This window comes from Salvelinus alpinus, chromosome 10 (genome assembly GCF_045679555.1).
Source record: "Salvelinus alpinus chromosome 10, SLU_Salpinus.1, whole genome shotgun sequence".
Taxonomy (NCBI): Eukaryota; Metazoa; Chordata; class Actinopteri; order Salmoniformes; family Salmonidae; genus Salvelinus; species Salvelinus alpinus.
The window spans coordinates 66,423,707-66,445,444 of NC_092095.1; the positions used below are offsets into that span (position 1 = coordinate 66,423,707).

Sequence of the window (21,738 nt, forward strand, 5' to 3'; positions counted from 1 at the left end):
CTTCGCGATCATCATAACAGCCAATATTAATTCACATCCCATTAACATCCAAGGCACTTCCTCATCTAATTAACATCCAGCCAATCGTTTGAGGAGATCAATGAGCACTTCTGTATTTTATTAAACAGACTGATTACATTTCCACCTCTTGTTTACAGACTGTTTACTGTGAGGGATTATGGTTATAATAACTAAGATAAATACCAAAAGGCTTCCTCTGTTACCCAGCAGGCACAGCTGGTTGCAATGTCACGTTATGGTTAAGTTGTATACTGATTGTTTACGTTCTTTTTGATGTCCCGTTGAGGGTTGCAAAATTCAGCAAACTTTCCCCAAAAGCCCAGATCTTCCAGAAGTCCTGGTTGAAGGATTCCAGATTTCCTGCTTATTCCTTTCCGTGTACAGGAATCTTCCAGCCGGGATTTATGGAAAGCTGTGAATTTTGGGAATTACCAGAATTTTCCAACCCTAGTCCCTTTAAAAAACAGTAAATTATGTTTTCAACAGTGGAGGCTGCTGAGGGGAGGACTGCTCATAATAATGGCTGGAATGGAGTCAATGGAATGGTATCAACCACATGGAAACCATGGAAACCACGTCTTTGATTTGTTTGATACCGTTCCATTGACTCCGTTCCAGCCTTTATTATGAGCCGTCCTCCCCTCAGCAGCCTCCACTGGTTTTCTAATGGTTATAATCTCATTTATCTGACAAGATAACAGCCAAAATTCTACGTCTTTCCCAGACACATTGATGTTGACATGAAAATAAATGTCTTTACCTGGTTGTAATCTGACATCTCTACAACCGGTTTATGACCAGGAACAACGTCATTATGACGTCCCATGCCAAATGTTGCTTGCTGGGTTGAATGATGATTGAATGATCCCACCGAGGAGCGATCCGTTTTAACTGCTGTCTGTGTGTCCTCTGTTGTGGTTTTATTGGTGTTCTATGTGTTGGCTGGTCCAATCAAATGTCCCCTTTGTCCCATTCTATCTCACCATGTGTTTTCTGTGACAGACATTGCACTGAACTTCCGCACCACCTATGTGAGTACGACGGGTCAGGTGGTTTATGAAGCCCGCTCTATCTTTGTACACTACGCCACCTCCTGGCTGTTTGTTGACCTGATCGCCGCCCTGCCCTTTGATCTGCTCTACGCCTTCAATATCAGCGTGGTGGGTGTGCGGCACGTTCCAGCAACGCAGGCATGCACAGACATATGAGAAGACACATACATACACAAGCATACATACTTTACACACACACACACACACACACACACACACACACACACACACACACACACACACACACACACACACACACACACACACACACACACACACACACACACACACACACACACACACACACACACACACACACACACACACACACACAGTACCAGTCAAAGTTAAGTTTGGACACACCTACTCATTCAAGGGTTTTTCTTCATTTTTACTGTTTTCTACATTGTAGAATAATAGTGAAGACATCAAAACTATGAAATAACACATATGGCATCATGTAGTAACCTAAAAAGTGTTAAACAAATTCAAAGTAACCACCCCTTTGCCTTGATGACAGCTTTGCACACTCTCGGCCTTCTCTCAACCAGCTTCATGAGGAATGCTTTTCCAACAGTCTTGAAGGAGTTCCCACATATGCTGAACACTTGTTGGCGGCTTTTCCTTCACTCTGTGGTCCATCCCAAACCATCTCAATTGGGTTGAGGTCGGGTGATTGTGGAGGCCAGGTCATCTGATGCAGCACTCCATCACTCTCCTTCTGGTCAAATAGCCCTTACACAGCCTGGAGGTGTGTTGGGTCATTGTCCTGTTGAAAAAGAAATTATAGTCCCACTAAGCCCAAACCAGATGGGTTGGCGTATCGCTGCAGAATGCTGTGGTAGCCATGCTGGTTAAGTGTGCCTTGAATTCTAAATAAATCACAGACAGTGTCACCAGCAAAGCACCCCCACACCATCACACCTCCTCGTCCATGCTTCCCAGTGGAAAATGCACATGCGGAGATCATCCGTTCACCTACCCTGCATCTCAAAAAGACTCGGCGGATTGAACCAAAATTCTCAAATTTGGACTCATGAGACCAAAGGACAGATTTCCATTGGTCTAATGTCCATTGCTTGTGTTGTTTGGCCCAAGCAAGTCTCTTCTTCTTATTGGTGTCCTTCAGTAGTGGTTTCTTTGCAGCAATTCGACCATGAAGGCCTGATTCATGCAGTCTCCTCTGAACAACTGATGTTGAGATGTGTCTGTTACTTGAACTCTGTGAAGCATTTATTTGGGCTGCAATCTGAGGTGCTAATGAAATGTATCCTCTGCAGCAGAGGTAACTCAAGGTCTTCCTTTCCTGTGGCGGTCCTCATGAGAGCCAGTTTCATCATACCGCTTGATGGTTTTTACAACATCACTTGAAGAAACTTTAAAAGTTCTTGTCATTTTCCACATTGACTGACCTTCATGTCTTAAAGTAATGATGGACTGTCATTTCTCTTTGCTTATTTGAGCTGTTCTTGCCATAATATGGACTTGGTCTTTTACCCAATAGGGCTATCTTCTGTCTTCACGAAACAACTGATTTGCTTAAACGCATTAAAGAAGGAAAGAAATTCCACAAATTAACTTTTAACAAGACACACCTGTTAATTGAAATGCATTCCAGGTGACTACCTCATGAAGCTGGTTGAGAGAATGCCAAGAGTGTGCAAAGCTGTCATCAAGGCAAAGGGTGGCTATTTGAAGAATCTCAAATATAAAATATATCTTGATTTGTTTAACCTTGATTTGTTTAACCTTTTTTGTTTAACCTTTTTTGGTTACTACATGATTCCATATCTGTTATTTCATAGTTTTGATGTCGTCACTATTATTCTACAATGTAGAAAATAGTAAAAAATAAAGAAAAACACTTGAATAAGTAGGTGTGTCCAAACTTTTGACTGGTACTGTACATAGAAACACACGCAGAATGGTGACTGATCACTTTGTTCTTTGGCCAAAGGGCTTCATAGAGACATGGGGGTGCAGCCAGCCAGGGACTGGGGTGTGTCTGTCTGTGTGTGAGTATAGGTCATGTTTGTGTGAGACGTATTGAGCCGTCAGTCATACCGAGTCTCCCCAGGCTTTAATGGTGTCCAGTGATGTATCAATACCATCCTCCTGCTGTCTCATCGATCCCCGAACCAAGAACATTTCTCAGAACAACACCTCAAAGGCATCACTCAACTGTCAAACTTTCCAACTTTCAAGAACACACACACACCTATGCACACACATCACACATCACGCACTCTGTCAATACCAATGACCATTGACCTCTGCTTTCATGTCCCCTCCTCTTTCCCTGTGCAGTACTTTGGGGTCCACCTGCTGAAGACAGTGCGGTTACTCCGTCTCCTGAGGCTGCTCCAGAAGCTGGAGCGTTACTCTGAGTACAGCGCCGTGGTTCTGACCCTGCTCATGTCTACTTTCGCCCTGCTGGCCCACTGGATGGCCTGCGTCTGGTACTTCATCGGACGCCAGGAGATCGAGAGCAACAGCCTGAGCTCCTGGGATAATGGTGAGTAAACCGGGCAACAAAATAAACACACACAAACAGACACACACACACACACACACACACACACACACACACACACACACACACACACACACACACACACACACACACACACACACACACACACACACACACACACACACACACACACACACACACACACACACACACACACACACACACACACACACACACACACACACACACACACACTAAATCCCTATTAAATGGTATTTAATTGAGTTATGAGTTCAATGATAATGAAGAGCTATTGGGACATTGGATAGTTAGTAACTTCCCACACATGTAGAGACACAGTGACTCCTTGATGGTAACTCCACACATGTAGAGACACAGTGACTCCTTGATGGTAACTCCACACATGTAGAGACACAGTGACTCCTTGATGGTAACTCCACACATGTAGAGACACAGTGACTCCTTGATGGTAACTCCACACATGTAGAGACACAGTGACTCCTTGGTGGTAACTCCACACATGTAAAGACACAGTGACTCCTTGGTGGTAACTCCACACATGTAGAGACACAGTGACTCCTTGATGGTAACTCCACACATGTAGAGACACAGTGACTCCTTGGTGGTAACTCCACACATGTAGAGACACAGTGACTCCTTGATGGTAACTCCACACATGTAGAGACACAGTGACTCCTTGATGGTAACTCCACACATGTAGAGACACAGTGACTCCTTGATGGTAACTCCACACATGTAAAGACACAGTGACTCCTTGATGGTAACTCCACACATGTAAAGACACAGTGACTCCTTGATGGTAACTCCACACATGTAAAGACACAGTGACTCCTTGATGGTAACTCCACACATGTAGAGACACAGTGACTCCTTGATGGTAACTCCACACATGTAGAGACACAGTGACTCCTTGATGGTAACTCCACACATGTAAAGACACAGTGACTCCTTGATGGTAACTCCACACATGTAAAGACACAGTGACTCCTTGATGGTAACTCCACACATGTAGAGACACAGTGACTCCTTGGTGGTAACTCCACACATGTAGAGACACAGTGACTCCTTGATGGTAACTCCACACATGTAGAGACACAGTGACTCCTTGATGGTAACTCCACACATGTAGAGACACAGTGACTCCTTGATGGTAACTCCACACATGTAAAGACACAGTGACTCCTTGGTGGTAACTCCACACATGTAAAGACACAGTGACTCCTTGATGGTAACTCCACACATGTAAAGACACAGTGACTCCTTGGTGGTAACTCCACACATGTAAAGACACAGTGACTCCTTGATGGTAACTCCACACATGTAGAGACACAGTGACTCCTTGATGGTAACTCCACACATGTAAAGACACAGTGACTCCTTGATGGTAACTCCACACATGTAGAGACACAGTGACTCCTTGATGGTAACTCCACACATGTAGAGACACAGTGACTCCTTGATGGTAACTCCACACATGTAAAGACACAGTGACTCCTTGATGGTAACTCCACACATGTAGAGACACAGTGACTCCTTGATGGTAACTCCACACATGTAGAGACACAGTGACTCCTTGGTGGTAACTCCACACATGTAGAGACACAGTGACTCCTTGGTGGTAACTACACACATGTAGAGACACAGTGACTCCTTGATGGTAACTCCACACATGTAAAGACACAGTGACTCCTTGATGGTAACTCCACACATGTAGAGACACAGTGACTCCTTGATGGTAACTCCACACATGTAGAGACACAGTGACTCCTTGATGGTAACTCCACACATGTAAAGACACAGTGACTCATTGATGGTAACTCCACACATGTAAAGACACAGTGACTCCTTGATGGTAACTCCAGCAGTGTTGAGCTGTTTCTCCAGCCCTGATTCCAGAATGACAATATCCAACGACAAGACTTTGGATACCGCTTTCTATTTTCGACAGTTATATATTAGCATCACGTAGCCGGCAACATGACCTTGTAACAACCAATGATCAATTTGTGCTCTTCCATACAAATCACTCCATCCTACTCTCCCTTTCTATTTTCTTGTCCTTGGAACTGTTTCTCTCATTCAATATTGCCTTGTCCCCTGTCTGTCAGTTAGCTGGTCCTCTGTCTGTCAGTTAGCTGGTCCTCTGTCTGTCAGTTAGCTGGTCCTCTGTCTATCAGTTAGCTGGTCCTCTATCTGTCAGTTAGCTGGTCCCCTGTCTGTCAGTTAGCTGGTCCCCTGTCTGTCAGTTAGCTGGTCCTCTGTCTGTCAGTTAGCTGGTCCTCTGTCTGTCAGTTAGCTGGTCCTCTGTCTGTCAGTTAGCTGGTCCTCTGTCTGTCAGTTAGCTGGTCCTCTGTCTGTCAGTTAGCTGGTTCTCTGTCTGTCAATTAGCTGGTTCTCTGTCTGTTAGTTAGCTGGTTCTCTGTCTGTCAGTTAGCTGGTTCTCTGTCTGTCAGTTAGCTGGTCCTCTGTCTGTCAGTTAGCTGGTCCTCTGTCTGTCAGTTAGCTGGATCTCTGTCTGTCAGTTAGCTGGATCTCTGTCTGTCAGTTAGCTGGTTCTCTGTCTGTCAGTTAGCTGGTTCTCTGTCTGTCAGTTAGCTGGTTCTCTGTCTGTCAGTTAGCTGGTTCTCTGTCTGTCAATTAGCTGGTTCTCTGTCTGTTAGTTAGCTGGTTCTCTGTCTGTCAGTTAGCTGGTTCTCTGTCTGTCAGTTAGCTGGTTCTCTGTCTGTTAGTTAGCTGGTTCTCTGTCTGTCAGTTAGCTGGTTCTCTGTCTGTCAGTTAGCTGGTCCTCTGTCTGTCAGTTAGCTGGTCCTCTGTCTGTCAGTTAGCTGGTTCTCTGTCTGTCAGTTAGCTGGTTCTCTGTCTGTCAGTTAGCTGGTTCTCTGTCTGTCAGTTAGCTGGTTCTCTGTCTGTCAGTTAGCTGGTTCTCTGTCTGTCAATTAGCTGGTTCTCTGTATGTTAGTTAGCTGGTTCTCTGTCTGTCAGTTAGCTGGTTCTCTGTCTGTCAGTTAGCTGGTCCTCTGTCTGTCAGTTAGCTGGTCCTCTGTCTGTCAGTTAGCTGGCTCTCTGTCTGTCAGTTAGCTGGTTCTCTGTCTGTCAGTTAGCTGGTTCTCTGTCTGTCAGTTAGCTGGTTCTCTGTCTGTCAGTTAGCTGGTTCTCTGTCTGTCAGTTAGCTGGTCCTCTGTCTGTCAGTTAGCTGGTCCCCTGTCTGTCAGTTAGCTGGTCCTCTGTCTGTCAGTTAGCTGGTCCTCTGTCTGTCAGTTAGCTGGTCCTCTGTCTGTCAGTTAGCTGGTTCTCTGTCTGTCAGTTAGCTGGTTCTCTGTCTGTCAGTTAGCTGGTTCTCTGTCTGTCAGTTAGCTGGTCCTCTGTCTGTCAGTTAGCTGGTTCTCTGTCTGTCAGTTAGCTGGTCCTCTGTCTGTCAGTTAGCTGGTTCTCTGTCTGTCAGTTAGCTGGTCCTCTGTCTGTCAGTTAGCTGGTCCTCTGTCTGTCAGTTAGCTGGTTCTCTGTCTGTCAGTTAGCTGGTCCTCTGTCTGTCAGTTAGCTGGTTCTCTGTCTGTCAGTTAGCTGGTCCTCTGTCTGTCAGTTAGCTGGTCCTCTGTCTGTCAGTTAGCTGGTCCTCTGTCTGTCAGTTAGCTGGTCCTCTGTCTGTCAGTTAGCTGGTCCTCTGTCTGTCAGTTAGCTGGTCCTCTGTCTGTCAGTTAGCTGGTTCTCTGTCTGTCAGTTAGCTAGTTCTCTGTCTGTCAGTTAGCTGGTCCTCTGTCTGTCAGTTATCTGGTTCTCTGTCTGTCAGTTAGCTGGTCCTCTGTCTGTCAGTTAGCTGGTTCTCTGTCTGTCAGTTAGCTGGTCCTCTGTCTGTCAGTTAGCTGGTCCTCTGTCTGTCAGTTAGCTAGTTCTCTGTCTGTCAGTTAGCTGGTCCTCTGTCTGTCAGTTAGCTGGTTCTCTGTCTGTCAGTTAGCTGGTCCTCTGTCTGTCAGTTAGCTGGTTCTCTGTCTGTCAGTTAGCTGGTCCTCTGTCTGTCAGTTAGCTGGTCCTCTGTCTGTCAGTTAGCTGGTCCCCTGTCTGTCAGTTAGCTGGTCCTCTGTCTGTCAGTTAGCTGGTCCTCTGTCTGTCAGTTAGCTGGTCCTCTATCTGTCAGTTAGCTGGTTCTCTGTCTGTCAGTTAGCTGGTTCTCTGTCTGTCAGTTAGCTGGTTCTCTGTCTGTCAGTTAGCTGGTCCTCTGTCTGTCAGTTAGCTGGTTCTCTGTCTGTCAGTTAGCTGGTCCTCTGTCTGTCAGTTAGCTGGTTCTCTGTCTGTCAGTTAGCTGGTCCTCTGTCTGTCAGTTAGCTGGTTCTCTGTCTGTCAGTTAGCTGGTCCTCTGTCTGTCAGTTAGCTGGTCCTCTGTCTGTCAGTTAGCTGGTCCCCTGTCTGTCAGTTAGCTGGTCCTCTGTCTGTCAGTTAGCTGGTCCTCTGTCTGTCAGTTAGCTGGTCCTCTATCTGTCAGTTAGCTGGTTCTCTGTCTGTTAGTTAGCTGGTCCTCTGTCTGTCAGTTAGCAGTGTGTGTGTGTGTGTGTGTGTGTGTGTGTGTGTGTGTGTGTGTGTGTGTGTGTGTGTGTGTGTGTGTGTGTGTGTGTGTGTGTGTGTGTGTGTGTGTGTGTGTGTGTGTGTGTGTGTGTGTGCGTGCGTGCGTGCGTGCGTGTGTGTGTGCGTGCGTGCGTGCAATACTGTCCTCAATGACCCCGAGGCTACATGTACCTTAATATCACCTCAGACTCACAGACACCAGGATATCAGGCGTGGGTTCAAATAGTATTTGAAATCGTTCAATTCCTTTGAGCATTTGCTTTAGCGTGGCTGGAGTGTCGGATGAATGTGGTTTGCACTTTTGTGACTATTCTATTGGTTCCATTGCACCTGGCAAGCTCAATCAAGCACAGCCAAAGTATTTTAAATGACTTCAAATAGTATTTGAAACCAAGGAACAGTGCACACTAGTCAAAGGGCTAGAGAATTGGGATGCAGACAGGGTGTCTGAGGGGTTTATTGGAAGGTAGAAGATGGAGAAAAGATGGAGGGCTGGGAGAGACAGCAGACTATGTTCTCTCTCCTCTCTCTCTCTCTCTTTCTCTCTCTCTCTCTCTCTTTCTCTCTTTCTCTTTCTCTCTCTCTTTCTCTCTTTCTCTTTCTCTCTTTCTCTCTTTCTCTTTCTCTCTCTCTCTTTCTCTCTCTTTCTCTTTCTCTCTCTCTCTTTCTCTCTCTCTCTCTTTCTTTCTCCTCTCTCTTTCTCTCTCTCTCTGTGTCTGTCTATGTCTGTCGCTACATGACAATCACAGCTCTGTGAGATTCAGGTATCATAGAGAGCATAGGGTTCAGCACCATGGACAGGGTCTGCATACAGAACATACTCAGCACCATGGACAGGGTCTGCATACAGAACATACTCAGCACCATGGACAGGGTCTGCATACAGAACATACACAGCACCATGGACAGGGTCTGCATACAGAACATACTCAGCACCATGGACAGGGTCTGCATACAGAACATACTGCAGCACCATGGACAGGGTCTGCATACAGAACATACTCAGCACCATGGACAGGGTCTGCATACAGAACATAGCACCATGGACAGGGTCTGCATACAGAACATACTCAGCACCACGGACAGGGTCTGCATACAGAACATAGCACCATGGACAGGGTCTGCATACAGAACATACTCAGCACCATGGACAGGGTCTGCATACAGAACATAGCACCATGGACAGGGTCTGCATACAGAACATAGCACCATGGACAGGGTCTGCATACAGAACATACTCAGCACCATGGACAGGGTCTGCATACAGAACATAGCACCATGGACAGGGTCTGCATACAGAACATACTCAGCACCATGGACAGGGTCTGCATACAGAACATAGCACCATGGACAGGGTCTGCATACAGAACATACTCAGCACCATGGACAGGGTCTGCATACAGAACATACTGCAGCACCATGGACAGGGTCTGCATACAGAACATACTCAGCACCATGGACAGGGTCTGCATACAGAACATACTGCAGCACCATGGACAGGGTCTGCATACAGAACATACTCAGCACCATGTACAGGGTCTGCATACAGAACATACTCAGCACCATGGACAGGGTCTGCATACAGAACATACTGCAGCACCATGTGCAGGGTCTGCATACAGAACATACTCAGCACCATGGACAGGGTCTGCATACAGCACATACTCAGCACCATGGACAGGGTCTGCATACAGAACATACTCAGCACCATGGACAGGGTCTGCATACAGAACATAGCACCATGGACAGGGTCTGCATACAGAACATACTGCAGCACCATGTGCAGGGTCTGCATACAGAACATACTCAGCACCATGGACAGGGTCTGCATACAGAACGTACTCAGCACCATGGACAGGGTCTGCATACAGAACATACTCAGCACCATGGACAGGGTCTGCATACAGAACATACTCAACACCATGGACAGGGTCTGCATACAGAACATACTGCAGCACCACGGACAGGGTCTGCATACAGAACATAGCACCACGGACAGGGTCTGCATACAGAACATACTCAGCACCATGGACAGGGTCTGCATACAGAACATACTCAGCACCATGGACAGGGTCTGCATACAGAACATACTGCAGCACCATGGACAGGGTCTGCATACAGAACATACTCAGCACCATGGACAGGGTCTGCATACAGAACGTACTCAGCACCATGGACAGGGTCTGCATACAGAACATACTCAGCACCATGGACAGGGTCTGCATACAGAACATACTCAGCACCATGGACAGGGTCTGCATACAGAACATACTCAGCACCATGGACAGGGTCTGCATACAGAACGTACTCAGCACCATGGACAGGGTCTGCATACAGAACATACTCAGCACCATGGACAGGGTCTGCATACAGAACATACTCAGCACCATGGACAGGGTCTGCATACAGAACGTACTCAGCACCATGGACAGGGTCTGCATACAGAACATACTCAGCACCATGGACAGGGTCTGCATACAGTGCATACTGCAGCACCATGGACAGGGTCTGCATACAGCACATACTCAGCACCATGGACAGGGTCTGCATACAGAACATACTCAGCACCATGGACAGGGTCTGCATACAGAACATACTCAGCACCATGGACAGGGTCTGCATACAGAACATACTGCAGCACCATGGACAGGGTCTGCATACAGCACATACTCAGCACCATGGACAGGGTCTGCATACAGAACATACTCAGCACCACGGACAGGGTCTGCATACAGAACATACTCAGCACCACGGACAGGGTCTGCATACAGAACATACTCAGCACCATGGACAGGGTCTGCATACAGAACATACTCAGCACCATGGACAGGGTCTGCATACAGAACATACTCAGCACCATGGACAACTCCAGGGACTAGAGAGACAGTGCTGTCTGGCTCTGCATGTACAGGATATGAATAAGAAGTCAGTATCAACTGACCACTGCACTCAAGGCACGGATGCACACACACACACACACACACACACACACACACACACACACACACACACACACACACACACACACACACACACACACACACACACACACACACACACACACACACACACACACTCCTTTGGGTCCGTGGTGTCTGGTCCACATGTTAATGCAGCAATCTACTTAAAGGTCATTAAGTTACTGTGACATTTCTACTCAGTGATATAAATATTAACACTGTTCTCTATTCTCCCCAGGCTGGCTTCATGAACTGGCAAAACGTCTCGACACCCCTTACTTCCTGTCACCTTTAACCTCGTTCCTCGGAGTCACTGATTCGCTGCACACTTCTAGAACGAATGGGTTGGCAGCCAATTACAATCACTGGAACACATCAGGGTCAGAGCCGATTGGACAGGATTTCTCCTCCTCCTTCAGCTCCGGCCAATGGAACGTCAGCGAGGCGGGGCGGAGCCAGGTGAATGGCTCAGGGGTCTCGGGGGCGGCGCTAGGAGGCGGGCCGTCAGTGAGGAGCTCCTACGTGACGTCGCTGTACTTCGCTCTGAGCAGTCTGACCAGCGTGGGCTTCGGAAACGTCTCGGCCAACACCGACTCAGAGAAGATCTTCTCCATCTGCACCATGCTCATAGGAGGTGAGACACGCTGACTCACTGTGAGGAGGTGAGACACGCTGACTCATTGTGAGGAGGTGAGACACGCTGACTCACTGTTAGGAGGTGAGACACGCTGACTCACTGTGAGGAGGTGAGACACGCTGACTCACTGTGAGGAGGTGAGACACGCTGACTCACTGTGAGGAGGTGAGACACGCTGACTCATTGTGAGGAGGTGAGACACGCTGACTCACTGTTAGGAGGTGAGACACGCTGACTCACTGTGAGGAGGTGAGACACGCTGACTCACTGTGAGGAGGTGAGACACGCTGACTCACTGTGAGGAGGTGAGACACGCTGACTCACTGTGAGGAGGTGAGACACGCTGACTCACTGTGAGGAGGTGAGACACGCTGACTCACTGTGAGGAGGTGAGACACGCTGACTCACTGTGAGGAGGTGAGACACGCTGACTCACTGTGAGGAGGTGAGACACGCTGACTCACTGTGAGGAGGTGAGACACGCTGACTCACTGTGAGGAGGTGAGACACGCTGACTCACTGTTAGGAGGTGAGACACGCTGACTCACTGTTAGGAGGTGAGACACGCTGACTCACTGTGAGGAGGTGAGACACGCTGACTCACTGTTAGGAGGTGAGACACGCTGACTCACTGTGAGGAGGTGAGACACGCTGACTCACTGTGAGGAGGTGAGACACGCTGACTCACTGTGAGGAGGTGAGACACGCTGACTCACTGTTAGGAGGTGAGACACGCTGACTCACTGTGAGGAGGTGAGACACGCTGACTCACTGTGAGGAGGTGAGACACGCTGACTCACTGTGAGGAGGTGAGACACGCTGACTCACTGTGAGGAGGTGAGACACGCTGACTCACTGTGAGGAGGTGAGACACGCTGACTCACTGTGAGGAGGTGAGACACGCTGACTCACTGTGAGGAGGTGAGACACGCTGACTCACTTAGGAGGTGAGACACGCTGACTCACTGTGAGGAGGTGAGACACGCTGACTCACTGTTAGGAGGTGAGACACGCTGACTCACTTAGGAGGTGAGACACGCTGACTCACTGTTAGGAGGTGAGACACGCTGACTCACTGTTAGGAGGTGAGACACGCCGACTCACTGTTAGGAGGTGAGACACGCCGACTCACTGTTAGGAGGTGAGACACGCCGACTCAGTGTGAGGAGGTGAGACACGCCGACTCAGTGTGAGGAGGTGAGACACGCCGACTCAGTGTGAGGAGGTGAGACACGCCGACTCACTGTGAGGAGGTGAGACACGCCGACTCACTGTGAGGAGGTGAGACACGCCGACTCAGTGTGAGGAGGTGAGACACGCCGACTCACTGTTAGGAGGTGAGACACGCTGACTCACTGTTAGGAGGTGAGACACGCTGACTCACTGTTAGGAGGTGAGACACGCTGACTCACTTAGGAGGTGAGACACGCCGACTCACTGTTAGGAGGTGAGACACGCCGACTCACTGTTAGGAGGTGAGACACGCCGACTCACTGTTAGGAGGTGAGACACGCCGACTCAGTGTGAGGAGGTGAGACACGCCGACTCACTGTGAGGAGGTGAGACACGCCGACTCACTGTTAGGAGGTGAGACACGCCGACTCACTGTTAGGAGGTGAGACACGCCGACTCACTGTTAGGAGGTGAGACACGCCGACTCACTGTTAGGAGGTGAGACACGCCGACTCACTGTGAGGAGGTGAGACACGCCGACTCGGTGTGAGGAGGTGAGACACGCCGACTCGGTGTGAGGAGGTGAGACACGCCGACTCGGTGTGAGGAGGTGAGACACGCCGACTCGGTGTGAGGAGGTGAGACACGCCGACTCGGTGTGAGGAGGTGAGACACGCCGACTCGGTGTGAGGAGGTGAGACACGCCGACTCGGTGTGAGGAGGTGAGACACGTTGACTCACTGTGAGGAGGTGAGACACGTTGACTCACTGCTAGGAGGTGAGACACGCTGGCTCATTGTTTCGGTGACTAGCATGAAGCATTATAGTGACGGTCCCCCCCACAACGAAAGTTTATCACATCTCTACCTTCCTGCCTTGTGGTTCTGTAAACACTATCAGCACACTTGGTCAAGCACAAGTATGAGCCCTAAAACATGGCCCCCAGCCCTGGCACCATGGCAACCCCATCCCATAACTACTGTGCTCTCAGATTGCCCATCCAAGGCAGGGAGGAGACAGGGAGGGTCAAGGAGTTGAGTGGGATGTTATATAAACCTGAACCTTTCGATCTAATTCTAACACAGATTTCAACCACACAATCATCAGCAGGAATGTTTACCAGGTTGGGTTCAACCAAACTCAATCATCTATCAACACACATCTGATGTTGAGGTGATGTTGACGTGATGTTGATGTAATGTTGACGTGATGTTGAGGTGATGTTGACATGATATTGATGTGATGTTGACATGATGTTGACGTGATGTTGAGGTGGTGTTGAGGTTATGTTGAGGTTATGTTGAGGTTATGTTGACATGATGTTGAGGTTATGTTGACATGATGTTGAGGTGGTGTTGACATGATGTTGACGTGATGTTGACATGATGTTGAGGAGATGTTGAGGTTATGTTGACATGATGTTGACGTGATGTTGAGGTTATGTTGACGTGATGTTGACGTGATGTTGACGTGATGTTGAGGTTATGTTGACGTGATGTTGAGGTTATGTTGACGTGATGTTGAGGTGGTGTTGATGTGATGTTGAGGTTATGTTGACGTGATGTTGACGTGATGTTGAGGTTATGTTGACATGATGTTGATGTAATGTTGACATGATGTTGATGTGATGTTGACGTGCTGTTAAGGTGATGTTGACGTGATGTTGAGGTGCTGTTGATGTAATGTTGACATGATGTTGATGTAATGTTGACTTGATGTAATGTTGACATGATGTTGACGTGATGTTGAGGTGATGTTGATGTGTTGTTGACTTCAGGTCTGTAGCTAGTAGGAGGCCAGTGGTCCATACACAGACGACAGATAGGAAGAGGTCTGACAGCAAAATAAATATGTTGAGAGTTAGAAGCCTCTCTCATGCTCGGCTTGCTCTCTGATTAACTGAGGATTGCCTCCCAAAACAGTCTAGTGTCAGGGACACACCGTGACATGTTGCTATGGCAACGGAGGCAGCTGGGCAGAGCAGGGTGCCAGTTAGGAAGAACTTTGATGCCAAGATTGTGCCAGTCTGAGCCCTGGAAAGGGTTGCAACTCAGACCACATCCTTAGAGATTACTGTAGAAAACAAGAATGGATAGCTGAATGGAAGGATGGAGGGAGGGATGGAAGGAGGGAGGGAGGGTGGGATGGATGGAGGGAGGGAGGGAGGGAGGGAGGGAGGGAGGGAGGGAGGGAGGGAGGGAGGGAGGGAGGGAGGGAGGGAGGGAGGGAGGGTGGATGGATGGGTGTATGAATGAATCCAATAAATGTACACCAGTATCAATTGTCCAGTAATTGATCAACAACAATTCCATCAAATTAGCACTGTGCTGAACCAGTGAAGACAATCAACCACTCTTCCACCTCTCCCTCTCAACCCTTCCACCTCTCCCTCTCCCTCTCCCTCTCCCTCTCAACCCCTCCACCCCTCTCCCTCTTCCTCTCCAACCCTCCACCCCTCACCCTCTCCCTCTCAACCCCTCCACCCCTCTCCCTATCCCTCTCCCTCTCAACCCCTCCACCCCTCTCCATCTCAACCCCTCCCCCTCTCCCTCTCCAACCCTCCACCACTCCCTCTCCACCCCTTCACCCCTCCATCTCTCCCTCTCCACCCGTCCACCTCTCCCTCTCCACCCCTTCACCCCTCCATCTCTCCCTCTCCACCCGTCCACCTCTCCTTCTCCACCCTTCCACCTCTCCCTCTCCACCCCTCCACCTCTCCCTCTCCACCCCTTCACCCCTCCATCTCTCCCTCTCCACCCGTCCACCTCTCCTTCTCCACCCTTCCACCTCTCCCTCTCCACCCCTCCACCTCTCCCTCTCCACCCCTTCACCCCTCCCTCTCTCCCTCTCCACCCCTCCACCCCTCCCTCTCCACCCCGCCACCCCTCCACCTCTCCTTCTCCACCCCTCCCTCTCTCCCTCTCCACCCCGCCACCCCTCCACCTCTCCTTCTCCACCCTTCCACCTCTCCCCCCCAGCCCTGATGCATGCTGTGGTGTTCGGTAACGTGACAGCCATCATCCAGAGGATGTACTCTCGGCGCTCCCTCTACCACACACGTACCAAGGACCTGAAGGACTTTATCCGGGTCCACGGGCTGCCCAAGGCCCTGGAGCAACGCATGATGGAGTGCTTCCAGACCACGTGGTCAGTCAACAACGGCATCGACGTCAGCGAGGTGAGCTACCAGGTTCTATGAGCTGACCTCAGGCTGTGAACAGGTCAAAGGTTACAATCTGTCTCTGTCATTTTAGGTTACGGCCATACAGAGTTTGTATCCAAAATAGATTTCCTATGGGCCGTTCTGGCTCACACAATGCTAACTTACTTATTAAAGTAGATTTAGCCAATGGTTATTCTATGAGGTTAATACATTGAATGAGAAGTGAAAAAGTTTACATTTGTTAAACTTTGATAGATAGAATAGTAGACAGATGTGGAATGTGTTCTTTATTCATCTCTCCTCTTCTCCTTTCCTCTTCTCTCCTCTCCTCTCGTCTCCTCTCCTTTCCTCTTCTCTCCTCTCGTCTCCTCTCCTTTCCTCTCCTTTCCTCTTCTCTCCTCTCCTCTCGTCTCCTCTCCTTTTCTCTCCTCTCTCTCCTCTCCTCCTCTCTCCTCCCCTCTTCTCTCTAACTTTCTCTCCTCTCCTCCCCGTCTCTCCCCTCTCATCTCCTCCCCTCTATTCACTTCTCTTCTCTCCTGTCTCTCTTCTCTCCTCTTCACTCCTCTCCTCTCCTCTCCTCCGCTTTCTCTCTTCTCTCCTTTCTCCTCTCATCTCCTCCCCTCTCTCCTCTTCTCTTATCTCCTGTCTCTCTCCTCTTCTCTCCTCTTCTCTCCTCTCCTCTCCTCCGCTTTCTCTCTTCTCTCCTTTCTCCTCTCATCTCCTCCCCTCTCTCCTCTTCTCTTATCTCCTGTCTCTCTCCTCTTCTCTCCTCTCTCTCCTCTCCTCTCCTCTCCTCTCCTCCGCTTTCTCTCTTCTCTCCTTTCTCCTCTCCTCTCCTCCCCTCTCTCCTCTTCTCTTATCTCCTGTCTCTCTCCTCTTCTCTCCTCTCCTCTCCTCCACTTTCTCTCTTCTCTCCTTTCTCCTCTCCTCTCCTCCCCTCTCTCCTTCCATCTCTTCTCTTCTCTCCTCTCCTCCGCTCTCACTCTTCTCTCCTGTCTCGCTCCTCTCCTCTCTCTCTCCTCCCATCTTTTCTCTAACTGTCTCCTCTTTCCTCTCCTCCCATCTCTCCTCTCCTCTCCTCTATCCTCTCCTCTCTTCTCATCCTCTCCTCTCTTCTCCTCCTCTCTCCTCCCCTCTTCTTTCTAATTTTCTCTCCTCGTCTCCCATGTTTCTCTCCTCTCCTCTCCTCTCTCCTACCATAGCTGTTGAAAGACTTCCCAGATGAGTTGAGGGCAGACATTGCCATGCACCTGAACAAGGAGCTCCTGCAGCTGTCTCTGTTTGAGTCGGCCAGTAGGGGGTGTCTGCGTTCCCTGTCCCTCATCATCAAGACATCGTTCTGCGCCCCGGGAGAGTATCTCATCCGCCAGGGAGACGCCCTGCAGGCCATCTACTTTGTCTGCTCTGGGTCCATGGAGGTGCTGAAGGACAACACTGTGCTGGCTATACTGGGTAGGGGACTGGCAGTGTGTGTGTGTGTGTGTGTGGGGGGGGCATCTGTGTGTGTGTGTATGTCTACTTTCTCATGGTGTTGGAGGTGGTGGTAGGACTATAAACCTTATAAAACATCTGTGCAGCCTTCACTGCCAGTCTTTACCATTTAGCTATCTGTGTGTGTGTGTGTGTGTGTGTGTGTGTGTGTGTGTGTGTGTGTGTGTGTGTGTGTGTGTGTGTGTGTGTGTGTGTGTGTGTGTGTGTGTGTGTGTGTGTGTGTGTGTGTGTGTGTGTGTGTGTGTGTGTGTGTGTGTGTGTGTGTAGACTTCACTGTCTTCACAGGAACATGTCTCTGTGTGATTCATTATGAAGGAGGCCTGTATTATAGATGATGTGTTGGTTATTAATATGGAGAGTTCAGTACAGGAACATGTTTACCTTGGGGAGGCCAGGACACAACACACGATTGGTTGAGACAAGTACACACGTTACATAAGGAGCTAAAATTAGCATGTATCTGTGTGGGGTGGGTGTCTTTATGTCCGTGTGTCGCATCACTTCATGGTGACCTGATCGGCTCTGACTCCCTGTGTGTGTTTCCTATGTATACCCAGGTTGTGGAGACCTGATCGGCTCTGACTCCCTGTGTGTGTTTCCTATGTATACCCAGGTTGTGGAGACCTGATCGGCTCTGACTCCCTGTGTGTGTTTCCTATGTATACCCAGGTTGTGGAGACCTGATTGGCTCTGACTCCCTGTATGTGTTTCCTATGTATACCCAGGTCGTGGAGACCTGATCGGCTCTGACTTCCTGACCAAGGAGCAGGTGATCAAGACCAATGCCAATGTGAAGGCCCTGACCTACTGTGACCTGCAGTACATCAGTCTGAAGGGGCTCAGAGAGGTGCTCTGGCTCTACCCAGAGTACGCCCAGAAGTTCATCACTGAGATACAACATGATCTGACTTACAATCTGAGAGAGGGGCATACGGCTGAGGTGAGTAGTAGACACACAGAACAGAACGCATTCACTGGGACATACTGGCACTGTGGTGTGCTCTCTCTCTCTCTCTCTCTCTCTCTCTCTCTCTCTCTCTCTCTCTCTCTCTCGCTCTCGCTCTCGCTCTCGCTCTCGCTCTCTCTCTCTCTGACTGTGGATTAGAAATAGCAGCAGTTTCTCAGAGTGTGCCGCGGCAGCTAAAAATAGCATGCGAGGGAGGAGGTGGTTGTCCCAGACTGCCTGTGTCCCCTCTGCCTACAGCACAAAGCCGCCTGATTAATATAGATCCACAACAAACAGATGGGTAGTGAAGGGTTTAGGGGGGAGATCTCCTGATGACTTCAGGGCTGCAGTAGATCAGTAGTGAAGGATGTAGGGGGGAGATCTCCTGATGACTTCAGGGCTGCAGTAGATCAGTAGTGAAGGATGTAGAGGGGAGATCTCCTGATGACTTCAGGGCTGCAGTAGATCAGTAGTGAAGGATGTAGAGGGGAGATCTCCTGATGACTTCAGGGCTGCAGTAGATCAGTAGTGAAGGATGTAGAGGGGAGATCTCCTGATGACTTCAGGGCTGCAGTAGATCAGTAGTGAAGGGTTTAGGTGGGAGATCTCCTGATGACTTCAGGGCTGCAGTAGATCAGTAGTGAAGGATGTAGAGGGGAGATCTCCTGATGACTTCAGGGCTGCAGTAGATCAGTAGTGAAGGATGTAGAGGGGAGATCTCCTGATGACTTCAGGGCTGCAGTAGATCAGTAGTGAAGGATGTAGAGGGGAGATCTCCTGATGACTTCAGGGCTGCAGTAGATCAGTAGTGAAGGATGTAGAGGGGAGATCTCCTGATGGCTGCAGTAGATCAGTAGTGAAGGATGTAGAGGGGAGATCTCCTGATGACTTCAGGGCTGCAGTAGATCAGTAGTGAAGGATGTAGAGGGGAGATCTCCTGATGACTTCAGGGCTGCAGTAGATCAGTAGTGAAGGATGTAGAGGGGAGATCTCCTGATGACTTCAGGGCTGCAGTAGATCAGTAGTGAAGGATGTAGAGGGGAGATCTCCTGATGACTTCAGGGCTGCAGTAGATCAGTAGTGAAGGATGTAGAGGGGAGATCTCCTGATGACTTCAGGGCTGCAGTAGATCAGTAGTGAAGGATGTAGAGGGGAGATCTCCTGATGACTTCAGGGCTGCAGTAGATCAGTAGTGAAGGATGTAGAGGGGAGATCTCCTGATGACTTCAGGGCTGCAGTAGATCAGTAGTGAAGGATGTAGAGGGGAGATCTCCTGATGACTTCAGGGCTGCAGTAGATCAGTAGTGAAGGATGTAGAGGGGAGATCTCCTGATGACTTCAGGGCTGCAGTAGATCAGTAGTGAAGGATGTAGAGGGGAGATCTCCTGATGACTTCAGGGCTGCAGTAGATCAGTAGTGAAGGATGTAGAAGGGAGATCTCCTGATGACGTCAGGGCTGCAGTAGATCAGTAGTGAAGGATGTAGAGGGGAGATCTCCTGATGACTTCAGGGCTGCAGTAGATCAGTAGTGAAGGATGTAGAGGGGAGATCTCATGATGACTTCAGGGCTGCAGTAGATCAGTAGTGAAGGATGTAGAGGGGAGATCTCCTGATGACTTCAGGGCTGCAGTAGATCAGTAGTGAAGGATGTAGAGGGGAGATCTCCTGATGACGTCAGGGCTGCAGTAGATCAGTAGTGAAGGATGTAGAGGGGAGATCTCCTGATGACTTCAGGGCTGCAGTAGATCAGTAGTGAAGGATGTAGAGGGGAGATCTCCTGATGACTTCAGGGCTGCAGTAGATCAGTAGTGAAGGATGTAGAGGGGAGATCTCCTGATGACTTCAGGGCTGCAGTAGATCAGTAGCGAAGGATGTAGAGGGGAGATCTCCTGATGACTTCAGGGCTGCAGTAGATCAGTAGTGAAGGATGTAGAGGGGAGATCTCCTGATGACTTCAGGGCTGCAGTAGATCAGTAGTGAAGGGTTTAGGTGGGAGATCTCCTGATGACTTCAGGGCTGCAGTAGATCAGTAGTGAAGGATGTAGAGGGGAGATCTCCTGATGACTTCAGGGCTGCAGTAGATCAGTAGTGAAGGATGTAGAGGGGAGATCTCCTGATGACTTCAGGGCTGCAGCCCAGCTGGAATTCTCTGGATCTGTATGGATATCACACACACACATGATCCCTTGAGGGTTACGCACACACGCAAAGACACACACACGCAAAGACACACCCGCACACACACACGCAAAGACACACACATGCAAACACACAGACAAGATTGCCTGAGGGTCTCACACACACTGTGTTCTTTTTTGTGTTGCAGTCTGAGAGTACGCTTTCCCTTTCTGTGGCATGCTGCACATTAATGGTGGCACGTGCACACACACACACACACACACACACACACACACACACACACACACACACACACACACACACACACACACACACACACACACACACACACACACACACACACACACTCTGAGTCAGAGAACAGTCAGAACAGAACACTCCCTCCTCAGTGCTGTTCTCCCCAGGCATCCCACTGCTAAATTTAGACCCTCTGATCTAAATATAGGTCTCTGCTATGGGGACGTTGGGCTGGTATAGAGGCAAGAGGAGGAGAGGAGAGACCCTCTGATCTAAATTTAGGCCTCTAATAGGGGCACGTTGGGCTGGTATAGAGGCAAGATGAGGAGAGGGAAAGTAAACAAGAGGTAGAGGAGGGGGGGGTGAACAAGGGGGAGAGAGAGAGGTTCAGATGAAGGGAACATGGGAGAGGGAGGGAGGGAGGGAGGGAGCGAGGGAGCGAGGGAGCGAGGGAGGGAGGGAGGGAGGGATGCGTTCACAGTTACCCGATTAACAATTAATAAGCTAATTACAGTACATCAAAAGGATCTTGTCTCCCTCCCATGCAGGATTTATTTTTTATTAAAGATGGGGAGGTGGGGGGGACAGAATAAATAAGGAAATGAAACAGAGAGAGCAGAACAGTCCTGGTTCTGCACGACTAGGATTGCTATTATGAAGGATTTTAGGCTTCTTATAGCAGTGCCATTGTGAATAGTGGTTGTCTTCACATGTCAGTCTTGTGAATGTTAATTTGTCTTATATAACGTGCATTATTCTCATGTAAAATATAATGATGAAATATCATAGTGCAGCAGTCATTTAGCAGTATTGTGTCTTCATGTTGTGAATGGTAGTGTATTTATCT

General features: G+C 49.2%; 1 protein-coding gene across 1 annotated transcript in view; it reads left to right on the top strand.

The window, feature by feature from the left end:
* LOC139532653 (voltage-gated delayed rectifier potassium channel KCNH8-like) overlaps positions 1-21,738 on the top strand; it is a 43,628-nt gene that overhangs the window by 11,726 nt on the left and 10,164 nt on the right. The window contains exons 6-11 of the mRNA XM_071330556.1: positions 1,024-1,181; positions 3,381-3,588; positions 11,344-11,739; positions 15,894-16,093; positions 17,281-17,530; positions 18,295-18,509. Coding sequence (XP_071186657.1) covers positions 1,024-1,181; positions 3,381-3,588; positions 11,344-11,739; positions 15,894-16,093; positions 17,281-17,530; positions 18,295-18,509 — 1,427 coding nt within the window. The remainder of the gene's footprint in view (positions 1-1,023; positions 1,182-3,380; positions 3,589-11,343; positions 11,740-15,893; positions 16,094-17,280; positions 17,531-18,294; positions 18,510-21,738) is intronic.